The following is a 26,682-nucleotide window of genomic DNA, read 5'->3' on the forward strand; positions in this document are numbered from 1 at the left end:
ACTTCAAGAAATCACATAATATTTTTACTTTACATTTTTAAAATATTTCGTAATCTCTGCATTCATAGTTTAGAGCATGCAGATCATAATGAGATGATCTCATTAGAGATGAAGGAAGTGAATTACGGAGAAATTAAGTCTAATTCAAATTAACACTTGGTCCTAGACAACCCTTTCCTGACCCCTACTTCCATACCACATTGAACACTAATAAACACAGGAGACCCAGAGAGCCATCTCACTCATATATTTGGCAATCATAATGCAATGGCCCTTACCTTCTTTGAGCAAATAGATGGAATTAACAAATTATCATGCAAGCAAGTTATAGCAAGTCCTATGGTCAGCTTGGCATAAGAGAAACCATGCTAAGACGAACTTCAGTGGCTAGAAGCTCACTTGTCTAAATTGTCTCAGGATGGATAATTAAAAGAGAGAGAAAAGGAGGGAGGGAGGGAGGGAGAGTGGGGGAGAGAGAGAGGGAGAGAGGGAGGAGAGAGAGAAGAAGGGAAGGATGAAAGGAGGGAGAGAGAGAAGGAAACACACACATGAGGGAGAGAGAGAGAGAGAGAGAGAGAGAGAGAGAGAGAGAGAGAGACTTAAACAATTGCTGCTTCTGTAGACTTTACTAGGCTTTTTTTTTGTGATTCTGTTAAGAGTAGACAAAACCTTCAATGAAATGTCCAAATTTAGTAATAAATGTCCCTGCTGAACCTGCTGAACCGAAGAAAAAAGTTAGGATTGTGATTGCATGTCACCAAGAGTCATGGTTTCTAACCCATGGGAGGCAATAAAGTAGTCAGAACACCTCCCTGCTTGGAAGCAACCCTCCCTGTAGACTTGCCTGTGGGACGTGTGTGTAAAACTGTTCAAGTCTGCTGCTTATAAATTGGGAGTCCCACCCCTTGCAGAGAGCCACACTTCCACATTGTAAACAACCCCTCCCTCCCTAAGGGAAGACAGAAGCAGTGGAGGGCTGTGAGAATTATGCTTGCACTTAGTTGGTTAAGGCAGGAAAGCCCTTGGCACTGTGCCCTTTTGCCAGCCAGGACTTAAAAATATTTTAAGATTCAGAAGATGCAATGCTATCCAATAACCTGATCCAAGACTAGAAGGCAAAGTCACATTGGTTAAGGCACCGGTTTCTCAAACAGGAAGGAAGTAGGGTAGATATATGATACTTTTCTTCCAAAATCTTCTACATTTTTTTTTTGTTTATTTTTCTCCCGGAGCTGGGGACCGAACCCAGGGCCTTGCACTTGGTAGGCAAGCGCTCTACCACTGAGCTAAATCCCCAACCCCAGTCTTCTACATTTTGATTCATAGCCATTGCTTCATGCTATGGCTTGGACCAATGTGAAAAGTAATAGCATCTTCTTCTGTGCTTAGTTTGGGTTCACCTTCTCCCTACCTCCACTTCTTCCTCATCTCCTTGCTCCTCATCCCCAATTATCCCCTCCACCTCCCGCATTGCCCTTTACTTTCATGTCCTACCCGTTTTTCTACCTTCCCCAGGAAACCTCCTTTCTCCCCAATCTCATGGGCTCCTTCTGGTTTCTTGGCCTCCAGACCCACTCACTTCCAGGTAAACACATCATATAACTTTAGAAGCTCAGATCCATATGCGTGAGAAAATGGATGAGTTTTGTTTTCCTGAGCCTAGTTATTCAGCCTATATGGCTGAATAAAATTCCACTATGTAAATGTGCCATATTTTTATTATCTATAAATGTGTTCACAGACTTCCTGGCATATTCCATTTCTTTCCTGTTGTAATTCACAGATGTGGAAGTTTCTCTGTTAGATCCTTTGAGTGTATGCCTAAGAGTGGTAAAGGTAGTCTAGGCGGTCCTACCCTAGCTTCTCTTTTTTCAATTTACTAGAAACCTGTAGACTGATTTGCATAGTAGTTGTACAAGTTTACATTCTACCAATACCAAATAAGAGTTCCTTTCCCCCTCCACACATCCTCACAAGCACTTATTCTCATTAGAGTTCTTGATGATAGCAATTCTGAAAAGGGGTAAGTTGGAACCTCAAAACAGTTTTCATTTGCATTTCTCTGATTGCTAAAGATGTTAAACACTTAAAAAAAACCACGTTTTACATCTATATAGCGTGCATGAGTGCACATGCCAAGGTAGAGGTTAGAGAACGACTTGTGGGAGCTAGTTCTCTTCTTCCACCATGGAAGTCCCAAGGCCTGAACTCAATTTGTCTGACCTGACAGCAAACACCTTGACCCATTGAGCCATCTTACCAGCCTGGCTGGCGAACACTTTTTAACAAATTTGTCATCTGTATGTCTCCCTTTCAGACCAGTCAGTCTGTTCATTTCATTAGCTTAATACCAAGTAAGTTGTTTGAATTCTTGATTGCTTTGAGTTTTTCGTATTAACCCTCTCTCGTGTGTCCTGGCAAGGATTATCTTCCACTCTGTATGCTTCCCCTTCACTCAATTAGCTGTTTCCTTTGCTAAAAAGAAGTTTTTCAGTTCAAGAGATTGATTGTTGTTTTTATTTCCTGGACATTTTAGAAAACTTTATCAACCTTAGATTTTTAACATTTTTAAATATCTTATTCTTTTAAAGTTTCATATATGAGACATATGATCATCTTCATCCACTACTATCTCCCCATATTTCACTACAGCCCCACATCCCATCACTTCCAACTCCATGTCCTCTTTTTTATTGTTATTAGTAATCCTGAGTCCAGTAAGCGTTGCCTACAGGCACATCAATATGTAGACTTCTCTGGGGGCATGAGCAACCTACCAGCAGCCATATTACCAAGGTTTCTCCTTCCTTCATCAGCTACCAGTTGTCAAAATTTCCTCCAGGAGGGGTGGGGCCTCAGGGAACCTGTGCAGGTCCTGTACAGGAAACTACAGCAGCTATAAGTTGGTTCATTCAACAGCCTTGTCGGTATTTTATAGCCACACTGTCACCCACCAGCTCCTACATTGTTTCTGCATTCTCTTCTATGATAGTCCCCGAGTCTTGGATGGTTATGAAGATGACCCATGTGCAACTGAATACAAAGTATTATTTTTACTCATCATTTTGACTAGTTAGGGACCTGGACATTAATCATTACTCACTGATAAAAGGAGCTTCTGTAACCATACTTAAGGACAGCACAAAGCTATGGGTATAAACAAATATTTAGATGCAGTCTGACAGAGTGGTCATTCAGCAAAACAACAACAAATGGCTCCTCCCTGTAGCCTGTGAACTTCTGGCCATGGACTTTTGAACAGGTTTGCCAACAGTGCCACACATGAAATCTTGCCTGTGAAATAAGCCTCACTTCTATTCAGAAAGCAGTGAGTTACCCCTATAATCACCATGCCACTCTCCCATGGATGAGACCATCTTTCCATTCAGGTCACTATTATAGGGATATAGCACAAGGTAAAACCATTGATGCACTTCTTACCTGAGAGCCTGTATAGAGCCTGCTAGAACTATATCAGCTAGCCAGCAGAGAAAGAGTTTTCAGGGTTGATTTCTCTATCCTATATCCAAAGTGAAAACTGACTTCAACAATAGGATATTATCATCTAGTCATGATTGGCAACCAAGAAGAGTGATCATGGCTTCTGTTTGGATGTTTATGACCTATGTCGTTTTGTATGTCTCTGGACATTTTTCTTCACCAATAACTAATAGGGAGCTTTCTTTATTTATATAAATTTATTATCTCAGAAAGTTTAAGTTTTAAAAACCTAAAATGTACTATCTGACTGCTTATCAATAATGTCTCAAAAACATGGTTTAATTTATTAAATTAAATATGGTTTAAGTTTTAAGAAGGACTTGATCTTGCTGGGATCCACATACATTTTTTTTAATATATCCAGAGAACAAATAGATGTAAATTATGTAGGCCAAATGGAATCTTAGTAGAATATTCTTATTTGTTGAAACAGATGTTTAAATATATCAACAATGTTTTACTAGTAGGTTACATTTTAAAACTAGAGCATGATATTTCACAGGTTACTGCCTCCTACTTACAGAGTGTACTTTTACCCCAGGTATCCAGGACTATATATTTAGTTTCCTACAGAGGGGAAACTGGGAAGAGGAATAACATTTGAAATATAAATAAATAAAAAAAATAACCAATAAAAATAATTAGTAACAAACACAGTGAAGCAAGGGCCATAGAAGGGGCCATAGAAGGGGACATAGAGTTCATGGAAGCATTCACTAAAAGACCTTTTCTTTCTTTCTTTCTTTCTTTCTTTCTTTCTTTCTTTCTTTCTTTCTTTCTCTCTTTCTTTCTTTCTTTCTTTCTTCCTTCCTTCCTTCCTTCCTCCCTCCCTCCCTCTCTCCCTCCCTCCCTGTCTCTCTCTTTCTTTCTTTCTTTCTTTCTTTCTTTCTTTCTTTCTTTCTTTCTTTCTTTCTTTTTTGACTTGTTCACTTTATATCCCTTCCCAGTCTTCCCTTCCTACAATTCTTCCCTCATGCTCTGTCCACTTTTCTGGGCCCCCCATGAGTATCGCACCCTGGCACATCAAGTCTAAGTGAGTCTCTTACTGAGGCCAGACAAGGTAGCCCAGCTAGAAGAACATATTGATCTTATAGGCAACTGTATTAGGATATAGGACAGCCCCTGCTCCGGAACTTGCATACCAATCAAGCTGCACATCTGCTGCATATGTGTGGGGAAGCCTATGTCCAGCCTATCTGTACCCTTTTTTGGTACAGTCTTTGAGAACCCCAAGGGTCCAGGTTAGTTGACTCTGTTGGTCTTCCTGTGGCATTTCTACCTCCTTCTAGTCCCCCAATCCTTTTAGAAGTCCTTCTTTAAATCCCTTACACAGAGGCTCACAAAGCAAACAAGGGACCTGACAACTAGCACAGTCCTGAGAGCAAGTCTTTCTCAACCTGGCTTGGAAAACCCTAAGGGTGGATATCCTACTAAATGATTGGAATCCTAAGTGCCTGGGCCTAAATGAACAATATTTGGAGAAAATAACAACACACACAAAAAAAAATCAATGAAAACTAAAATAACAACAAAAACAGTTCCTGGACACACAACTTATCAAGTAACACCTCATATATGTATCCTATAGAGTTCTTATTCCATGATTTCTCTGCCCCAGATACTTCAGTCTTCAAATAAATTCCTTCAGACTACTATTCATAGAACCAGAGGTTAGGTGAAGAGTAAAGGACTGAGGGGAAAGGTTGGATCATCCTAGGAAGGGGAAATAGGATATATAGTTGTAAATGGATGGGGAAATCTAAAATTGAAGGAACAAATGGAAAAGATGAGGGAAGAATGGAATGGAAGAGGGAACATGGGACCAGATGAAAGTAAAGACCATTTGAGGGGTAGTATCAGAATTTAATACACTAGCACCTTTGTAAGCCAAATAATATATGAAGGTGATCTAAATAAAATTGCCAAATAATGAGGGAAGCAGAACTCCAACTGGCCATCTCTTATCACCAAATACAACTTCCAGTACTGGGAATGTCTTAAATATAATTGAGTTGTTGGCCAAAATGGTCCCACAGGAATCTCCAAACAACTCAGGCTGTTGCCAAGGCCATAGGTTGTACTCTACAAACTGATTAGAAGGCTCGATTGCTTAAGACAACACCCACACAGCTCATTAAACACGGAGACATGGTGCTGCTGCCTACCCAGCGCCTTCCTCCATGCCTGCTAACTGATGCGCATGGTTCTTCAAGGTACTCTGCATGCTATGCAAGGACAAAGGGAAATGCCAATCCAGATACAAACTCTTCAGTTTACACTGGTGACCTGTCTACAGGGTGCATTGATACAAGAGTGACACAAAGCTCCTTAGAGTAACCAACCAATATCTGATTTGATTTAGGGTCCACTCTAGAACATGGAACCGATAATGACAATGCTTGGGTGACCAAGAACCTGAGATGAAATAAGCCAGGTACCTAGAAGAAAACTAAACAGTATATGACTCCTATAAACACTCTGCTCTACTCAGAGATCAGTGTCTTGTTCAGTCATCGTCATAGAAGCTTCCTCCTGCAATAGGTGGGAAAAATGCAGAGCCCTATAGCTAAACACTACATGCACATTCAGTCCTCAGAGGGATGTCTCCATCAATTCTCTCCCCTCAGGGTTCAGGAATCCTTGCCAAAAGAGGAGGGGGAAAGATCACAAGTGTCAGAGGGGATGGACGATGCTAGCGAAACAAGGCCTTGTAATCACAGCAGGACTAATACATATGAACTCCCAAAGACCATGGCAGGATGCACAAGACCTATGCAGGTCTGGGTCTGATGGGGTTCCAGCACTGAAAGGGAAAGTGGGCACAAGCAAACATCACTAACCTCGAAGCGATCTCCAATTAAGAACTTCTTTCACATGAGTCCACTTTCTCCAAAGGAGTCTCAATGGGGAATCAAGTCACTCTTTTTTTTTTTTTTTTTTTTTTGGTTCTTTTTTTTCGGAGCTGGGGACTGAACCCAGGGCCTTGTGCTTCCTAGGTAAGCGCTCTACCACTGAGCTAAATCCCCAGCCCCGGAATCAAGTCACTCTTAAGAAAAGGTCTCATGCCCAGTAGTAAATGGCCAACACAAAGTGAGCTCCATGGTATTCCTAGAGGGTCTGTGTCTCATAATACTTTGTCAGGGCTTGTTTTCCCTTTTCTTTTAACCTTCAATATCCTTTCTGTTTATGTATTATGGTTTCTGGTTTTGTGTTTTTATGGAATTTCTTTGTGTATGCAAATGTGTGTGTCTCTGTATCTCTATGTATTTCTTAAGCTTTGTCTTTAGCTCTTTGTATTCTGTTTTTATCTAATTTTTTAAAATATTTGTTTTATTCTAATGAGATATAGAAAAAATGGTATGGATTTGGGTTGGTGAGGAGGATCTGGAAGGTATTGAAGGTATTGAATAATCAGGATACTATATAAATATTATATAAAATCTATTTTCAATGAAAAGTTTGCTTCTTAGCTTCTTATTCAGATGTCGTTAGTTATAACCTGATGTTGACTATCAAATGAGGCCAAATCTTCTAGTTATCAGAAATTTCACAAAATATGTGAGTGCTCATGGTAGAGTAGCATTTATTAATTAAAATTAGCTGGGTCGATTATGCTTTACTTTTTTGTGGCTAGTGGTGCTGTCTAAAGTCGATCAGTATTTCAGCTAGTTTAACTTTTATTCTGTAGATGAGTACACTGTGTGGATGAGTTCACATGGGCAAACAATTAACTCCAGAATTTGGTTCACCTTTTCCTTGCTTTGATTTGTTTACAGACAGCTCCTCAGTCACTGGAAGGTTGAATCAGTGTTTATACTTCGGCATGATTTTGCTTGGATAATTATTTATGAAAATGTAAATTTAGTCACAATTGAGGTTTGAGGGGCATTGCATTTTTTCTTTCTTTTTTTTTTTTTTTCCTTTCTCTTTTTTTCGGGGCTGGGGATCGAACCCATGACCTTGCGCTTCCTAGGCAAGCGCTCTACCACTGAGCCAAATCCCCAACCCCTGCATTTTTTCTTAAATGGAGCTTAAGTTTCTGCTTCGAACTGAGCCCTATTCCTAGATATGAGAGCTAAGAAAAATCTAGCAGGATAAACTACAGTATAACAGTAGGTACTTTCTACCCCACTTATCATCCCTAATTTTCACCAATGCAAGCTTGACATTTCCTTGTTACCTCAGTGTTTCCACACTGGTCCTGAGGATGATCTGTGTCCACAGAGACAGACAATACTTTCTCTGCTTTTCAGCTGCTCATTGAGTTTCTGTTTAGAGTCTAGGATACAGTGCCCAGTTCAATTGTATCCTAAATCAGGTTAATTTGCACTTATTGGAGTTAAAGGAGACAGAGACATCTCTCTCTACTACCGATAGGATACATTTTCACAAAAATTTTAATAGTAATAACAATAGCTAGGATAAAAGAATCAATTCTTTGCATTACAGGGCCTAACATATATGTTTTCCTAGTGGACTAGAGACACCCTCATTTGTTTTGTCCACTGCATTACAGAGGTCAATAATGGGAGGAGAATGGGAGACACAGGAAGGCAAGCATCACTCATTCTCTTGCCTGGAAACCTGTAAAGCAGAGGCATTAAATGTCACTTCCCAGCTTCTTTGTCTTGGTGATAGTAAGATGGTGAATGGAGAGAAATATACCTCCTGATCCTGATACAGGAACTTTCTCTACCTTATCGTGTTTCACTCTCATTGGCTAGTGATCTATAATTACACTTTGCCAGTGTGGGAAATAGAAAGCAAAGGTTCTTCTCCTGCCAAGTTACTTGTTAGCTTCTCTCCTTTCCCAGGCTTACTGAGAATTCAACAGCTTGCTTGGGTGGCAGCTACCATTGACTACACATATTTCAGGGTTCCAATTCAGGCTCCACATCTTTCCTCTGTATGTATTTCTTCCCTGTGTGGGTCTATTACCCTTTAATAGAGATTTAAGGGTCTTACAGCTACATAAATGTTGGATTTAAGGGAAACTAATAATGGAACTCTGTCAACATATATCTCACCACCACCAAAACATATCGATTTCTGGTCTGGAGACTATCAAGCAAACAAACTATGAATGCCTAACGCTCAAAAAGGAAGGAAGTCAGAAGGGAGCGTGACAGGTGATTTGGAACCTGGAGTGAGTATACGTTTACCTTTATTTAAAATCATCATTAGCACCCGACTTGAAAATCCTTCACACCATATCTTCGTCTTTCCAAGACGCCACTATAATGCAGCTGCTGGAGAACCAAGACAGGATCCATTGCACTTGAAAGAGAAGGATACCTTGACTCCATGCCTTGGCCGTCACCCCACATATTACCCTAATTGCTACACCCTCAGTTAAAAAGAGTTGGAATTTGGTATGTTTTCCGTGATCGGTCACAGGTTTTAACTTCTTCCTCGCCTGATTAAGCTCACATTATGCAGCATATATGGTAGGAATCTTTCAATGTGAGTTTTTAGGAATGACTTCAATGAGGAAGAACTGTAAGAAAATATGGCAGATGAAAAAGAAAGTGAAAATGGCTCCTCTCACATCAATTTGCCAATCAAAATTCAGCTTAGGGTCAGAGGGTTGGGGTGGTCAGAACACCAAAAAGAACTGTCATCTATAAGAAAAATGGAAAGGGCTAACTAAATGTAGAATAAAAGATGGGGGGCGGGGCAGATGAGCACAACCACAGAACAGATTTGCGATCTTGCTACAAAGAGGTGCTCCTTTCGGCCTTTTTTCCCTTACATGATTCTCAGGCCATTACTCTATAATATGAGCATCCTTCCATCACCTCTTTGTTCTCAGCAGCACTCTCCTCCAGCTGTCAGCTGCAGTCTTGATGGAAGCCTTTGAAAGGAGCAGTGTGTCTGACTTCCCAAGTCGTGCGGAAGAAGCTATGGAGCACTGTTTATACAAAGGTCGGCTGTGTCTACCTGTGTCTGGATCACAGAGATCAACCTAAACTGTATGTTTACAACCGGTCCTTCTCATGGACAGAAACAGATCTCTTCTAACAAGGGGACAAGCTAAGTAGTATTTCCTGCCATCTGAAGCTCAACATACCCATTCCTTTCAGAAACAAATGACAAGTTGGTGGTTATATCATGAAGCTTTTCTTAGGACTTAGAAAAGAAAGAAAGAAAGAAAAAAGCCTGCTGAAATCTGAGCTGACTTATGGAAAACAACCCAGATAGGTAACAGACGTGCTCCAGAATCGAAGCAGCTAATTAGATTCCTTGTTACATGGAAGCAGTGTCCCTAGATGCATTCAGAAACCCAGCTGATAAGAAACAATGAGACAAAAACACACAGCCATGAATGAACATGAAGTGTTTGCATTGCCAAACCTCCAACTGCACCATCATTGTTTACCATCCACTTTCCCGAAATAGGCCACAGGCTGTCAAGATTGGGGTCTTAATTACAGCAGGTTAATAAAAATGCAAGATACAGAGCCCCAGACGCCAGCATCAGCAACATCTGGCCCTGTCTCCCATCCGTGGTTAGTGAGCTGAAGTGCTTGTCACGGGGTCTCCTCTGAGCCCAGTAACTCCAGAGAGCACTGGAATGTCAAAGGAGAGGGCTGGGAGGCGCCGAATCCACAATGCAGTTCACACTAGTAAAAACTCATTTTGTGAATTAAAAACGTTTTGTGCACCCCCATCCTCATCCTCACCCCCACGCACCAAGACCATTGACTACTCGGAAGTGTAAACCTGAAGAAATAGAGTCGAAAGGAAAGGAAAGGAAAAGAAAGGAAAGGGAAGGGAGGGGAAGGGAAGGGAAGGGGAGGGGAGGGGAGGGGAGGGGAGGGGGGAGGGGGAGGGGGGAGGGGAAGTAGTATATTTTCCCCTTTCACGACAATGGTAGAGGAATTCAATGTAAAATGTTAGACAGATTTTTATTTCTTTTATTTTTTTTTTGTTACTGGGGTCTTTCCTCTTGTTTTAGGACAGAGTCATACTGTGTAGACCACCTAGGCTGGTCATGTACTTGTGGCAATAAATACTTCTGTCTCTCGCCTTGGAGTGCTGGGATTACTGCCATGTGCTACCACACCAGGCTATTTGGTTACAAAGCATAAACTTCAGGGGGACTTTCCAGTGGTAGTAACAAGCATCCTGATATTAGCCTGTGGAATGTGGGTTTTGCAAGCCTTTGGGACATCCATTTGTGTCTCAGTTCAAGAGCAACTCATTCATTGACTTTCCCTTCCATTTGTGCTTGTTAACCCTCTACAAAGAACACACAGAAGACAAAGATCCACACATCCAGCCTTTTGATGTCCAAGTCCTTTACACTTTATCTTAGCCAAAACACCAAGAAGCAACTGTCCCAGTTATCTAGGACAACACATACGGATTACTTCAAAGGGATTTTGCTTAAGTTGAGTTAGCCAACTGCCATATTAGAAATTAAAACAAAAAGATTTAAATTCACTTATTCATACATCTAAAAGGGCAATAAAATACCCATCAAATATTCATCTGAGTAATATCTTAAGAATTAATTTCATTCTTTTTTTTTTTCTCTCTCAAAATCTGCCCTTCTGTGAAATGAAGCGGTAAATGTCTCCTGGAAGAAAAAATAGGTATTCAGTAGAGATGAAATAAAACGTACTTCATAATGTAGATTACCAAGAAATCTCATTCTTATCTGGCACTTTGTTCACACAGGGATTTATGCCACTCTCAAAATGAGATTCTATTGACTTCAGATTCATCATTAATATGTTTAGGATTTCCTAAAATAAAGACGATAATAAACACACTGACACTTTCAAATCTCTGAGAACAGTAATCTATTTCCCAAATACTTTCAAGTCTGTTGTCTAATGCTGATGACATTCACAGCAACAGTAAAACATTGGATCCTACATTGCTCCCTGATTACCAAACACACATCCTTCCTTCCCTATGGCAAGGGAAAATGTCCCTGACAGCCAGGCTTCCATTATGAATCATTGCTCCCTGTTACACAGCTATAACTATGACTGGGAAATAAAACGGCTTGAAAGAAGGGAATCATTTCTCACATTTTCTATTTGTGGAAAGCATTTGTCTTAGGTTATATGCTCTAGATCCTAGAGTCTCAGAAGCACATTCCGATTTGAGATATTTACCTTGAGAGTGAGGGGAGCAAGTTAGTGTCCAAGAAAGAAAGAAAGCAGCAGGGCTGACAGCTGCAGGCTAATCCTTGAAGGACCGGGGAGTGCCAATGAATGCTCCGCTAGCATCACAGTTGGTCCAGTCTCCAGACTGGGAATATCTAAAGTCTAGAGAGGCAAACAAGGATACAGCTTGGCTTCCTGTTTGTCCAAGGACAGTTCAGTAACTAGAACCTATTATGAGCCGATATTTAAATCATCCGGAAGACAGATTTAGGTTGATCTGTTTAGGGAGAAGAAGAGGGAGAGGGAGAGGGAGAGGGAGAGGGAGAGGGAGAGGGAGAGGGAGAGGGAGAGGGAGAGGGAGAGGGAGAGGGAGAGGGAGAGGGAGAGGGAGAGGGAGAGTCAATCCTACAGCATACAAGCAATATGCTATAAACATGCTCTTTTAACACCAAGATGACCTTCAAATTTTCTAACCTAGATTCTTTATTCTCTATTAGAGATGTGGAATATCAAATAAGCAAGACAATTAATACATGAATAGATATAATTTAAAATTACTTTGGAGGAGCATCAGTTTAGACTGAAGCTTCTTTTTTGGAATCTTTAACTACAAACTGTGTTGAAGAAAGTGGGGGTGGGGCACAGAAGTAGGGATAGAGAGGAGAAGGAAGAGAAGGGAAGGACGGAGGTAGTGAAGGGGAAGGCCATAGGGAGGAGGGGGAATGGCAAAGAGGAGAAAGGGGGTAGCAGCATATTGAGAACTCTTTATGTTACATTATTTACTCTGTTGATGGAAGCAGAACCCCAACATATCTCTTAAAAACAATAAGACAACACCTATCAAACCTTCAGATGTCCGTATTTATGCCTCTTAACACAAAGCTTCTATTTCTGGTTCTTTTTCTGTGGGGAATATTCACACAACTGTTCGGCGATATTCAACAAAGCATTATGCAGTTAATGCAAAACATAAGCAAAACTAAAACTAATTAGCACATGCTCATCAGAGAAGACTTTATATTCTGAAGGGAAATGTACACAAAGGAACTTCATAACCTTTTAGAGTAATGACACAGAGGCATGTGACAAATGTGGGTTTATGTAAGAAATAAAAGAGGTTTCAGAACCTAAGGTTTATATAACATGATCCTGAGGGTGGAATGTTCTTAAGTGCAGTCGTGTTGACTGTTGCAAGCATTAAAAAAATACTGAGAGGCCAAGTGTGTTGATAATTGCTATCTGTCTCCGTGATGCTATGGTGAACTTTATGTTACTATTTTATCTTTCTGTGTCATTTATGTTTTGGGCAACATTCATATGTTACTTCTATAGTGTATAAAAATAATAAATTTATTTTCTTCAGCCCATGCTAAAGCACAGTAGTGCATACTCTACGATGTACATCAAGAGCAACAAGGAAATTCATTGGCACTATGGAAAGACAGCATGGAAAGCATATGTGTAAAATTGTTCTCCCCATCTAGATTTGAATGCTGAACAGTGAGCCACATGACATCTCCCTTTTAGACTTCTTATTTTCTTTTTATAAAATGATTTTGATTACATTTTATCTATTCACTGTGTACGTGTGCACTTGTGCACACATATGCCAAGGCACACGTGTGAAGATCATAGGTCAACTTTCAGAAGTGAGCTCTATTCTTCTAGGATGTGAGGCCTACGTATTGGGCTGGGTCATCAGACTTGTTGGTAATTGCCCTTACCCTCTGAGCCATCCTGTTCCCCATGCTTGGCCACTTTGTATCTCAGTTTTTCCATTGCAGGAAAAGCTACTATGGTCTTTGTTATTTTTTTCAAAATCTGTAAGTCTTTCATAAGTAACCCGGATTTTCCAGGGTAGTGTGGTTATTGAGGGTAAATTAATATCTGGATGAGTTAGAATCTTGGAGGCAATCATTTTTAGGAAATGGTTAAGGAAATTAATAAAATTAAATTAAACATATTTTGGGCAATTCTCTTCTGGTTCCCAAGAACACAGTACATGCCCTGAAGAGTTAGTTTTTCACTGCAATTCTTTGCCCCAACTGCTCTCTGATCTCTTAAGATCAGAAAATTACTCAGCTGGGAGCCATGCACGTATGTGGCTACTACCTAATAGAGTACCCAAAAGCACTTTAGGAGCTATTAGAACCAGTCAAATGCACTATCTGAAGATTAGCAATGTCCAAATGCAATTGCTTCCATTTATATACCCCCTCTTGAGGCCCAGAAATATCAGGCATGCTCCTGAATTATGGCATTAGTGACTGAAAACTCCTGGAAACGTTAACTCCTGGTAACTCTTCTCCATTACCTAACATGTCAATCAGGAGCCCCAAATCGGCCTGAGTAGGGGGTAGAAAATGCAGGAGGATGAGACCAGGCAGTGAGAAGATGCTATCTCATTTAAAGAAGAGTTGGCACAGACTGTTGCATTGCTCACAGAGAATATGAACCTATAAACCTGATTCTCTACTTTCCAATGAGATTTTAGAAGAGAACAGAAAACCAATTGGTACAGGTGACCCCTTTAGTGATTTTTAACTTGTGTGAACCAAAAACATCAATTAAAAGGGTCTACTCAAAACCTGCCAATCTGTGACTGGCTGTGCACTGTAGAAAAGAGATGTGTCATTGTTGAGAACAAACAAAAGAAACTTATTTTAAGTACTACCATTTCGATTTCAGACTCCACTAATCACAGGAAGAAACTAAATTCAAGGCCCCAGGCCCCTGGAAACTGGGGACTTTCCCATAGCTAAACAGCTTCTGTTGTAAACAGTTGTCTGGGCCCAGCCATCCTAAGAACAACTTCTCCATCTGGCAGAGTTAAGCAAGTTCATGTTTCCAGGCCTAGAAAGGAATACCTATCTCCCTTCTCAAATGTTTTCCTAATTGTCCATTAACTGGTCAATAATATAGAAATTGCTGTTATCTAACCAAATAGCATAAGATGTGAAAGTATACACCCAATTGCCTGTTGGGCCCTAACTAACTCCATGCTCCTTTGTCCCCTCATCTCTCTGATCTCTGGACCTAATGTCTAGGAGAATGAATAAGATCCTAGAAGCTACATGCCCTGGATATGGCCCAGTCTCCAATGTGCACTCTCTTGCTTAACCCACTATGTCGAATACAATTGAATAACAACTGAAGCTCTCCCAGCTCCCCGCCCCCCGCTATCAATTTATGTTCCAATCATTTAAAACTGTGGTAGCATCTCCCTTCGGGGGTCACGGTTCAGATTGTGAACTGGCCACCTCCATGAGTGCTCAGAAAATAAAGCTTTTATTTTTAAACCTCCATATCTGAAGTGAGAATTTCGGCTCTGTCCCCAAAGCATGAATTCAGCTGTGATGATGTCAGCACCACGGACTCAGGATACTTATATCTTCGTATCACATATAAAAGTTTATACTGAATTCTAATTGCATGTATGTAACTTGCTACTTGGAAGCAGAGATCACAGTGGCCACTAACTAGGAAGATAGAGGTCTTACTTCTTTAGGGGACTTGCTATTTTTAGCTTGTGGTCATGGCAACAGCCAAGACAATGTATAGTATCTAGAAATGCATTGTTAATGACAAACTCTGGAGAAGATCGGTCGTCAACAGGTCAGTAAATATGTGTGCAATGCCTTCTAAACAGGGAGTGTCTACATGCAGGAGGCTGCTGGTGAACAGCCCCAGTGTGTTTTCTGTTCTCATGAAGCTTATAGTGAGCTCAGTGCACAAAGGATTCTGAAAGAAAATTATAAGGACTTGAGGTAACATATTAAATCTATAAATATATTTATTCATATAATCTTTATAATAAATATCTATATACATCAAGGACAAGAGAGGTACCATGAAATTATTGATAGAGCTGAAAACAATTACTGTCTGGTGACTTCATGGCCCAGGCCCTGTGCAGCACATCAGTCACATGTTGATGGTGATGCTGATATTAAGAAACTTGCTGTGTTGTAGGTGTAAATAAAGTTCTGTGCCCTTTGTCCTATTGAGGCAAATAAATCTTTGTGCTGAGAACTTGGCCTTTGGGGTCCTAAGCCAATACCAATTCTTTCAGGTAGTAAATGGTTTATGTATTCAGTGTGCTGCATATAGTTTTTTTAATTTCTGTGTTCTTTGATTGAATCCATAGATTACCTTCAGACCTACACCATCTAGGTATGTACAGAGCCACCTTCCGCAACTGAGGATCCCTTGTTCCTTGGTCACCAGTGAAGACAATACTGACTTTGCATAGAGATTTTTTTTCTATAGAACCAGCATATTCTATACTTCAGATTGGGAAAGTGGACCACTGGAGTGGGGGAAAAACAGTTTCTTTAAGATCTTAGCTATTTTTCAAGTGCTCCAGAGGTGTAAACACTTTTAATAAATATGAGGCCCTGCAGCAAATTAAAGTCCAAGTAGGTTAGGAAAATAATTATCCTCTGCCCATAACATCCTCCGTGCTACACTGCACAGTAAATAACCCGAGTCAGTTTCCCTGCCTCAGAACACAAGTGCCAGACTCTCTCCCTGTTCAGGCATCAATACTGCTTGTGTGTTACACACACTTACCTGTATGGACGCAGTCTTAGTTCAGAACCTCTTGATTTCTTACACGGATTAGTGTACCCGCTTCCCATCTCCCTCTGACTGGTCTCCCCTCACAGGTATCACTCAAACCCTCCCTCATCCAATGCCCAGATTAGACAGCAGCACTGTATCTTCTCTATTGCTCACTTCATAACTTTCTTTGGCCCATATTACCTTAAATGAGGTCAAATCTAACATGTCCTCTTTTTTCTAGATGTTCCTTCTAAACATCCCATGCTTCATGTAGACCATTTGACATCTGATATTGTCCTTTGGTTCCCTGTCTCTTACTGACCACTCTAGTGTTTCCACCTGCCTTTGTACTGCCTTCTCGTCTTTACCTACTGAAATGCTCTACCCCTTAAGATCTAGCCTTTTACTCCTGACCTCATGAGATCTTTCTACATTGGCAATGGTGACCTCTGCTCTTCTGACGACTTTAAGCTATCCTTGTATTTTCCATGGGACCTATACTATAGAAACCAACTTTAAATACCATTTTACATTAAGTTGGTTAACACATCTTTTACTTTTACTCCTTAAAGCAAACACTATTAATAACTAACGTTTGTGATTTCTATAGCAATTAACTCACTGTCCTTTGCATACTACTGTGGGCTACTCAAGGCTCAACACGATGTATAGCTTGACATACAGGGACAGCCAGGAGGGGCTCTAGTGTCCACATCACAAGGTTCCTTCTACTGTGCACCCTTATAGTGAAATTCTGGAATTTTGGTTTCTTTTTTTTTTTTAAACCAACCACAAAAAATATTTTAAGAATATATTTTCATTTTAATCCCACAATTGGGGATATGGGGCTGCTTTGGACGGTCCACAGCAGCTGAATATGCTTTTCCTCATGCTTTAGCAGAGGCATGGATTTGCCAGCTCCAGATAATTTCTGCAATTGTGTGAAGTTTGGAATTCCGGTAACATTTCAGAGGCTAGATAAGTGCTAGAGCCCCAGTGGGCAAGGGGTGGTGGGTGTTGGTTGTTTGGGGAGGTCGTTTGCAGTTGTTAGTGTGGTCAAAGAAAAACCAAAAGGAAAGAAATTTGTCTCAGCAAATCTCTCTCTCTCTCTCTCTGTCTCTCTGTCTCTCTGTCTCTCTGTCTCTCTCTCTCTCTCTGTCTCTCTCTCTCTCTGTCTCTCTCTCTCTGTCTCTCTGTCTCTCTCTCTTCTGTCTCTGTCTCTCTCTCTCTCTCTCTCTCTCTCTGTGTGTGTGTGTGTGTGTGTGTGTGTGTGTGCGCGCGCGCGCGCGTATGTGCATGCTCTATTCTTCTTTCTTTCCTATCTAGTGAGAGGAGGTGAAACCAGTGGGGGTAATGAAGGGTGAGAACAAGTCGAAACCTTTGGAGTAGCAAAGACTATTCTGGTCTAGGTCCTCTGACAAATCAACTTCTTACAACAGGGCAACATACAGTGCCTACTTATCTCTGAGTAATAGGCTTCAATTTACTGCCAGTATGTGGAATTATTTAAACAAGCTTATTACATCTTCCTGTGGAAATTTTTAGTTACCTGCCCTATTCTTCAGAGTCTGCCGCCATAAATCCATGGATATTTCGGTATTCTAAGAGCAACTCCTATGTGGCCCAACATGGGGTCAAGTGTCAAACTTCCTGGAAATGTGAGCAAATAAAGATAGGAAGATATTGATCTCTTCTGAGTCTCATGTTCATCAACCTCTGTAAATCTAGGGCAGGTATCCTGCTTCTTTAATATGGTCAAGAGGAAGCAATTAATACTAATAATTTTTAAATAGGATAAAAATGATGTCTTGTTTTATGACATAGTTCCAATTATAACACAAACTCTGAAAAGCCCAGATGATGCTTTCTGGAATTTTCTTTCTTTACCAATCTGAGGTTACTGAAGTCTAAGTTCTTGGGAAATATCGTGTAAGTAGGTGAGAGATAAACACTGAGATATATTGGTTTGACTTCTGGGACCTCAGCTGCTTTGCAACTAATAAGAATTGCTATTGAGAACAGTTTTCTCCAGATTAAAACATTCCATATCACTGGGAAGCTCATTAAGCAGGAAGGTTAACAACTCAAAATAACTTCAGGAAGTCCCTGAAGCTGATCAGATTAAGTATGCCTCTTTCTGCCAGAGTAAGCAGTTAAAAACTGTGTTCCCTTCAGACAAAGGGAACAAAGTGAAGCAGAGCTTGAAAAACACCACCACTACCACCATCACCACTACCACCACCACCACCAGTCAGAGGAGAAAAGAAGGCTCAGACTGGACAAACTGCCTGGAAGAATCAGAAACCAGTCAACTGCATACAAGAGGTTTAGACCAGACTTGAGTCACTAGGATAGGACATTATCCAACCTGTTGTGCTGCCTGCAGACTATACAGTGGGCTCCAGGTTTCCAGCCACCCTTGCTGTGGAGGGCCTTGGTGATACATTGTCTTTGAATCATTTATGCTCCTGTAAGTAACCCTTTACCTACATTCTTTCAAATAATTCCAATACAAAGTCATTGGATCACCAAGATGGACTTTGGTCTGGTGTGGGTTCCCTATTTGAGGTGAGTAGATGTGTGTGTTACATCTCCCCCAGATAAGTTTTGTCACATAACAGTTACAAATAGTAAATAAAGCATAAACTTTTATGTTTAAAGGAAAAATTACTGAAGATACAAGATATGACTAGATATTAAGATGTTAAAAATATCTAATTTTGCATAATTAAAGAGCTCTCCTTGGGAGGGGATGGTATTTACTCAATGTTAAGATGCTACCAAAGTTCAGAATATTTTAGAGGCTTATTTAGAATATTTGATTCCCGACTTGACACATAGAAAATTCATTCTGTATGATATTATATCATTATATGGATAAAATCAAAATTATTCAAGGCATAGCACAAAAATAAAGCAAATAATATGTCAGGCAGGTAAATATAATTTTGACTCAGTGCAGTTTGTTGATAAGCATTAGAGCCAATGTTCTCTTGGGATGAGTAAATTATAAAATATTATGTAAATTCCAACTCTGTGAGGGACTTTCCAAGATAGCTGAATTATTGGCAAAAGGATAGATTTTCAAGATGACTACACTAAACAAGTAACAAAATTTGCATATTTAACTTGGGGGCATATCTGTTCAGAAATAATAATGTATTTTACCATGACTTATGAATATTTGTAAGCATGTCATCATATATTAATACTTAAAGATGCAAATTATTGATGTCTACATTTGAAATGAATTAGAATGGTTCAAGTTTGAAGTAAGTGTAAACTAATCTTGTAATAGATTTATTCACAGAAAAACAGAAGGTCTCTGTAAACTTGAAGACCAATAAAATAATAAAAAGCTGATATTCAATACATGTTTTGTTTTAGTTTTAGGTAAAGTGTGTGTATTTTCATTCTATGCGCATGCAAGCATTAGGGCGAATGGACTTGTGTATGCACACTTTTGGAGGTTAGAGTAGGATGTCATGCATCAAGCTCTTTCACTTTCTGCTGCATTTCTTTGAGATTGGGTCTCTCCCTGAACCTGAAACCATGCTGGTATCCATAAGCCCCAGTGAGTCACTGGGGTTGGGGTTATAAGTATACATGGCCATGTCTGGCTTTTACGTGGGTGCTAGGATCCAAACTCAGGTCCTAAGTCCTGTAAAAACTCTCTTACTCACTGATCTCTCTCTCCAACCACCAACAAACAGCTTTAAAGACTGACAGGAAACTTCTCTGTATAAAAATGTTTTTCTTTATATACACAGAGACAAATGGCCTGACATTTTGTATGTGTATGTATGTTGGATCTGTTTAAGTTTTCTTTTATGTTTATATTTTTAAGGACTAGTCATGATCATTATTTTTTTTTTTGTTTACAAAATTTCTTCTGATAGCCTGAAGAACCTGAACCAACATTAGATTTTTTTCCCCCAAATACAGGATATTTTCCAGAACGATCTGTGTGTTTCTCATTTGCCTGACCCAGATTTCTTTAGAACTGGTCATAGGAAACCAAAGACTTACCTTGGCCGCTCTCATCTGGCTAGTATTTTTTTTCCTCATTTTATCTTATCAGCAAAAGAACTACAGGAAATTATATCCATGTTGCTGGAGCAACCAAGGCGAGCAAAGAGGAGGCATCAGGCTGCAAATCAACGAGAAATTAGAAACAATCACGGACAGAGCAGCCTCTGAACAAGGTCTATGTCCCACTTTCCTGAAATCTGTATCTTGTCATCTCTGAAGTAGCAGATTTTTTTTTAAGGAACAATTATCAGAACCCCAATCTGTCCTTCTTAAGACCTTTAGCTCTGTTGCTTTCTTTCTCATTGAAGAACTGCAGCTTTTATATCACAAACCATTTATTAGAACACAGTGGTTTCTTTGTTATTACTGTTTCCAATGAGCTCATGGTTGATGCATTCCTTTTTTTTTTTTTTCTTTGTAAAATCACCCTGTCCTTTCTCCTAGGAAGCTCATCGGCTCTGGCTATTGAAATGAACATTATCAATAGGATGCTTACACCTGTTAGGAATAATAGCTATTTCCCAGAAGGTCTTGCTTTAATCTAAAGTCTAATAAGTAAACATGAGAAGGCACTGCATGGTGATAAAATCTGGGTCTTGTCAAGGACAGCAGAAGGTCCTCACCCTACCTCCTCCCTCACAGGCTTGCTGAGATTCCATGGAGTCTGTTAAAGCCTTGAGGCTGTCCACACCCACCACTGAAGTTTACTATACTCCACAATTAGAGCAGAAGATAGGAGATATATAGAATCTGCCATGCTTCTAATGTTTGCGCCTGTGGACCAAGCAACAGAATAGAACACATAGTCTCCTCCAACAAATTCTATTTACCCTTTCCAGAGCACAGGGAAAGATTTTGGAATATAGGGACATCACTGAATTCAGAAACCATACACTGAAGCTAATTTACTAATAAGCCATGAAACACTGTCATAAATTACTTAAACTAACTGGTACTTGTCCAATTAAATGAACAAACTACATCCTGCAAGGTACTGGCCTTAAAGATTTATAGCAGTTGTTTATTTGCATGCTAATTTGCCAAATTTCATTAAGTGTCTCTAGGTCTATTCATTTGCCTCACCTTAATGACCCAGGCTTGAGTTTTCGTCTCGTTTCTTATAGTCAAGTGCATGGCATTTTAATCTCCATAAGTCTCCCCTGCACTTTGACAGTGGAGACCACGCGCAAAGCTGCAAATGTGCCAACAGACTGTGTTACACATGATGGAGGGGGGCAGCTGATAGGAGAGTCAAGTTAGGATGCCACGGACGCTGCACACAAAGACCATCAGGAGAAAATGGACAGGGTCTTTCAGACCCATTCCCCATCTGCTAACTGAGGCAACTTACTGACATAGACCATGGCAAGCAGAGATAATTCTTAAGTGAAAATAGACAAGGGTGGGGGATGAATTCTATTACTTTCTCAATGAGATCTATGCAAGCTTGTACATGCTGAGCAGCCATGGATAGCTAGCCAATAACTTCTCTACTGTATTCCTTTTGCTCCAGAGTAAGCATGTTGGAATAAATAACTGTTGGAATTTTATTAGTAAAGCCAATGCAATGTAGCTCATATTATATTTCAAATATGTGAATGGCTGGAGAAGGAAAAATAGAATAGAGGTGCACTGAGAGCACATACTAAGGAGAAAAGGCATAACCACCATCAGAGCATGGTGGATAGACCCAGGTCTCGTGACTCTTCCTGAAGCATTGCTTCCAAATGGCTGCTCACCTCACATAGGGTAATGACAATGCCAAAAACAACTGCACCCAAGTCCATCTTGGGTTATGGTGGTTACCTGAAGGCGCTCGGGTGAGGCGTTACTCATAGTAGCTTGAGTGACTTGGCTACTTGTATTATTAAACAGCTAACATGGGTGAGGAAGCACAAAAGCTGCATCGGTGAAGTTCCTGGCATAGCCAGCAGGCAGCTACTCCACTGAAGAGCTACTTCTCCTCCAGAAATAGGTGGCTCTGTCATTTCAGGAGAGGGTCAGAGGGAGTCTTCAAGTTCCATAATACTCCTGCATCTTATTTCCTAATTTCCTGTGAATTTCACAAGCCACCCCTTCTCTCTCCAAGACGAACGTTTCAATCTGGAGGAAATAGTCAATTAGTAACAACTGCTCCTTTAAATTCCTGACTCCATTAGTTATATTTAGAAACTCAAGATTATTTCCATTAAATAACACCTGATGAAATTATAATTAAAAGCATGAAAGCTTCTCCTATAGCTACTCAACTGGATTTAAGATGGAAAGAAGAAAGGATACATTCTTACTATCATGACAATGAGTGTTATTAATACCAAAAATAGATCTTCTCCAATGAAAGTATCACTTAAAGGCTTACAGAGAATGATTTGCATTGAGTTTTGACTATATTTCTTCAGGTTTGTGTCAGGTTTCCTAATCTTCATGTAACTATGAATTGACAAATACTTGCATCAAGATTTTCAAAGGGGCGATGGCAATCAAAAGCACATGGGAAGAGTGCCTTGGCAGCCTGGCATCCAGGACTTGGTTTATACAGACCGTCAGCCACTTAGACATCCTTTCATAAATACGTAGCAGAAGATGCTCAGAAATCACACTGCAAATGGCCGTAAGCCTGGCAGTGGCATTCATTTCCATTTTAGGCACCCTCTATCAGCACACACTTCCTAGTCTGATCAGTATTTATTAACCTGCGACTCCAGTATGCTACTGAATAAAAGAACAATGCAGAAGAAGAAAGTGAGGAGAGAAATGATGAAGAAAAGGGGAATGGGGGGATACAGTGACAGCCAGCTGGGAGCCTCCCTACCAAATGGGAGGAACCACAGTACTGTCAATAACAGACAAAATATCCTGGAGTACATAACACACTCAAATCCTTGCTCTACAAACTGTGGTCTTGAGCCCAGGAGTACAGGCAGCATCTGGTAGCACGCAAACAATGCTAATGCAGGCCCAGTTTAAAATGCAATGATTCAGACTCGGTATTATTCCATTTTGTACAATGAACTTCCACTGGGTATGTTTGACCTTCTACCATAATCCGGGCAAGATGCTTGCTAAGTCAAACTAGAAAGACTTCCGCATCCTGGACGCTCCATGGGTATGATTTTAGCCTACCTTCAGTAGGAAATCTGCTAGACTGTTCCACTTTTTAACAAATATATAATAGTTTTCCTTTAAGAATTTCACTCACTAGGAATGTTTGAAAAAAATTACTGGAAACTGCCATTCTATAATCTTCAGACACATATCAATTTAAATAAAGATTACATGGATTATAGTGACCTTCCTAGAAGTCATAGGTCTTCCAACTTCCCAAAATTTAACTAATTAATTATTAACTTTATCTGTTCTTAATCTACTGCACTAACATTTTTTATTTCAATTTGATTCTTCACAGTGTTAAAGTTGTTTCTGTTACTTACTATGCTGGCGATCGAATCCAAGACCTTATACATGCTAGGTAAATCACCACTGAGCAATCTGCAGGGCCCCAAACCCCCTTACACGATGTTTTCTCTTAGAATTTTTCACTTTTAGCCACCCCCTTCTTTGACTACAAACATCCACTCGTTTTGACTATATTTCGAGCTGGGCCCAATATCTATCTTCTCCTTTGGTTCTCCTGAACAGTGTCTCTCTTGTCATTTTAATTAGTGTCAGTGAAACCCTATGAGGAGTCAAGTTTGAAATCAGAAGTATTAGTGCAGTAAATTAGAAATCTGTATTGTTACTTTGTTCTGCTGTTGCTGCTCCTGCTGCTGCTGCTCTTGTCAAATCACAGGAGCATTGGCAAGTGGCCTACTCTCTCTGGGATGCTGCAGTTTAATTCAAATAATGTTCGTGAAGGCTCCCCATAGTCCTGGCTCACAACCTTTATTATTTTTGTTCCCACCTCTTCCGATGGAAAAATAACCTTGAAGAGCATCAGTTTGACTCTCAGTCTTCTGTCAGATTGAGTCCTTTTCTGGTGGTCTGTGGCAAAGGGTCTGGGGTAACTGTTCTCCTGTGTGAAGAAGGACCCCACAGTTCAAAAGGCTTCCTATAGACCCAAAGTAGGAGGGGAGTTCACCTAAACACTCCCCACTTCTAGAAATAGGATGTGTCCCCTAATGTAACATGTTTAGCAGGCTTATCACATTAACCCCTGGCCAACAGAAAGAACATCACAATAGTGATGATTCAGTTGTGAGTCACCCACTGTCTGGCTTGTTATCTTGAGTTGTTTCTACAGTGATCTATAAGCTGGACATCATCAGGAGGTTTAGTATTATGTAGCAAAGTCATGTGGAACAAATGAAGCATTAGAAAGTCTCCATCCTCAGCAATGCCTAGGAAACCACTCTGCCTGCAGCCATCAGTTAAACACATGCAGGAGCATAGGACTAACTTGGTCACTGTTGTCATTCCCTAAGTTCTCAAAAAGTGGCGATGGGACTGGAGAGATGGCTTAGCTGTGAAGGATACTTGCCGCTTTTGCAGAAGACCCAACTTTACAGCCTACAATTCACAACAACCTGTAACTTTAGTTCCAGAGGATCCAGTACCACCTTCTACCCTCTGAGGGTACTGCACAAATACAGAACAGAATCATACATGCAGCAAAGCATGCACATGCATAAAAGAACAATAAATATTTTAAAAGAAAAATGAGCTGGGGCTGGAGATTTTGGTCAGGTGTACGGAAGCGTGGAGAAACACTGGAAGGAGGACTGGCAGAGAGAGATACGGGATTACAGTAAATAAACATCTAGTGAATGAATGAATGAAAGCAAAGACAGAAACGCTGCTCAGAAAGTGATCATTTTAATCCTGTCATCACCGTCTATCCAAAAAAGGGGAAGGAGAAACCCTCACTTGATTGTCAAGAGTTAAATGGACCCTTTCTTATCTGTTTCAAGAGTAGCCTTAGACTTTGATTAATCCAGGGCCATAGTACCTTGATAAAAAAAATGAGGGAATAATGAACATACAAATAAATAAATAAATAAATAAATAAATAAATAAATAAATAAATAAAATCAGTCAAAACTTTTGATACCTGCCTTTCTCATCTATAAAACACACTAACGAAGCATGACAATGTCAGGAGAGTTGTGAGGGATGAAGTGAGGCTGAGGATTTAATACAGCACAGAGCTTGGCATTAGTAGCCAATAAATGTTAGCTCTCCTTTCACATCACCTCTTAGCTTTAGTATTTATAGCTGTGTCACCTTGGAAATATTAAGATCTTCCATGCAGGCTCATTGGATAAGGTGATCCAAAAAAGCCACCCACAGTAAGCCCCCAGTGGAGGATATGAAAGTTACTCTGTTACCATTGTTAAACTTTAAGCATAGATATCTTTGTGTGTGTGTGTGTGTGTGTGTGTGTGTGTGTGTGTGTGTGTGTGTGTGTGTGTGTGTGTGCTGCTGTCGTAGATGTGTAGTGTATGGCTATGTGAATGTGCATGTATGTGTGCCTGTGAGCACACACACACACACACACACACACACACACACACACACAAGCAAGCATGCGTGAGCACATACACAAGTGCACACACAAAGAGAGATAGTAGAGGAAGTAAAAAAGGTATCTTCCTTGAGTGCTTTTTTTCTGTTTATTTTCTCTTCTTTTAATTTGATATTTTTTATTTACATTTCAAATGTTATTCCCTTTCCTGATTTCCCATCCATAAGCTTTCTATCTCATCCCCACTCCCCTTCTTCTATAAGGGTGTTCCGCCTCCCCAAACATCTCCCCTTCCTGCCTCCCTGCCTTGACATTGCCCTACATAGGGGGGCAAGGGAAGCAGCCATGGCAGGACCAAGGGTTTCTCCTCCCACTGATGCCCAACAAGGCCATCCTCTGCTACATATGCAGCTGGAGCCGTGGTTCTGTCCAGATGTACTCTTTGGGTAGCGGTTTATTCTCTGGGAACTATGGTTTGTTGGTATTGTTGTTCTTATAGGGTTGCAAGCCCCTTCAGCTCTTTCAAGCCTTTCTGAATGGCAGTTTTGGAATGGCCATCCCTTCAGTCTCTGCTCCAAAATTTGTTTCCTTATTTCCTCCTCTGAATATTTTTGTTCCCCCTTCTAAGAAGGACTGAAACATCCTCATTTTGGTCATCCTTCTTCTTGAGCTTCATGTGGTCTGTTGATTACAACTTGGGTAATTTGAGCTTTTGAGCTAATATCCACTTATCAGTAGGTGCATACATTTGTGATAAGATGATAGTTTCTAGTTCCACCCATTTACCTATGATTTTCATGAAGTTATTGTTTTTGATAGCTGAGTGGTTCTCCATTGTGTAGATGTACCACATTTTCTGTATCCTTTCCTCTATTATATGGTATCTGGGTTCTTTCCAGCTTCTGGCTATTATAAATAAGGGTGCTATGAACATAGTGGAACATGTGTCTTTGTTGTATGTTGAGGCACCTTTTGGGTATATGTCCAGGAGAGGTATAGCTGGGT

The 26,682-nt window shown here is 40.3% G+C and overlaps 1 protein-coding gene across 3 annotated transcripts in view; it reads right to left on the reverse strand.

The window, feature by feature from the left end:
* Myh15l1 (myosin, heavy chain 15 like 1) overlaps nucleotides 1-20,501 on the reverse strand; it is a 121,365-nt gene extending 100,864 nt beyond the window's left edge. For all 3 annotated transcript variants that reach the window (XR_010056133.1, XR_005491326.2, XM_063270852.1), the window contains exon 1: nucleotides 20,214-20,501. Coding sequence is in view for 1 of the 3 variants with exons in the window: in XM_063270852.1 (XP_063126922.1) it covers nucleotides 20,214-20,252 (39 nt within the window). In the remaining 2 variants the exon portion in view is untranslated. The remainder of the gene's footprint in view (nucleotides 1-20,213) is intronic.
* Between the last annotated feature and the right edge of the window lie 6,181 nt (nucleotides 20,502-26,682).

This window comes from Rattus norvegicus, chromosome 11 (genome assembly GCF_036323735.1).
Source record: "Rattus norvegicus strain BN/NHsdMcwi chromosome 11, GRCr8, whole genome shotgun sequence".
In the NCBI taxonomy this organism is placed as follows: domain Eukaryota; kingdom Metazoa; phylum Chordata; class Mammalia; order Rodentia; family Muridae; genus Rattus; species Rattus norvegicus.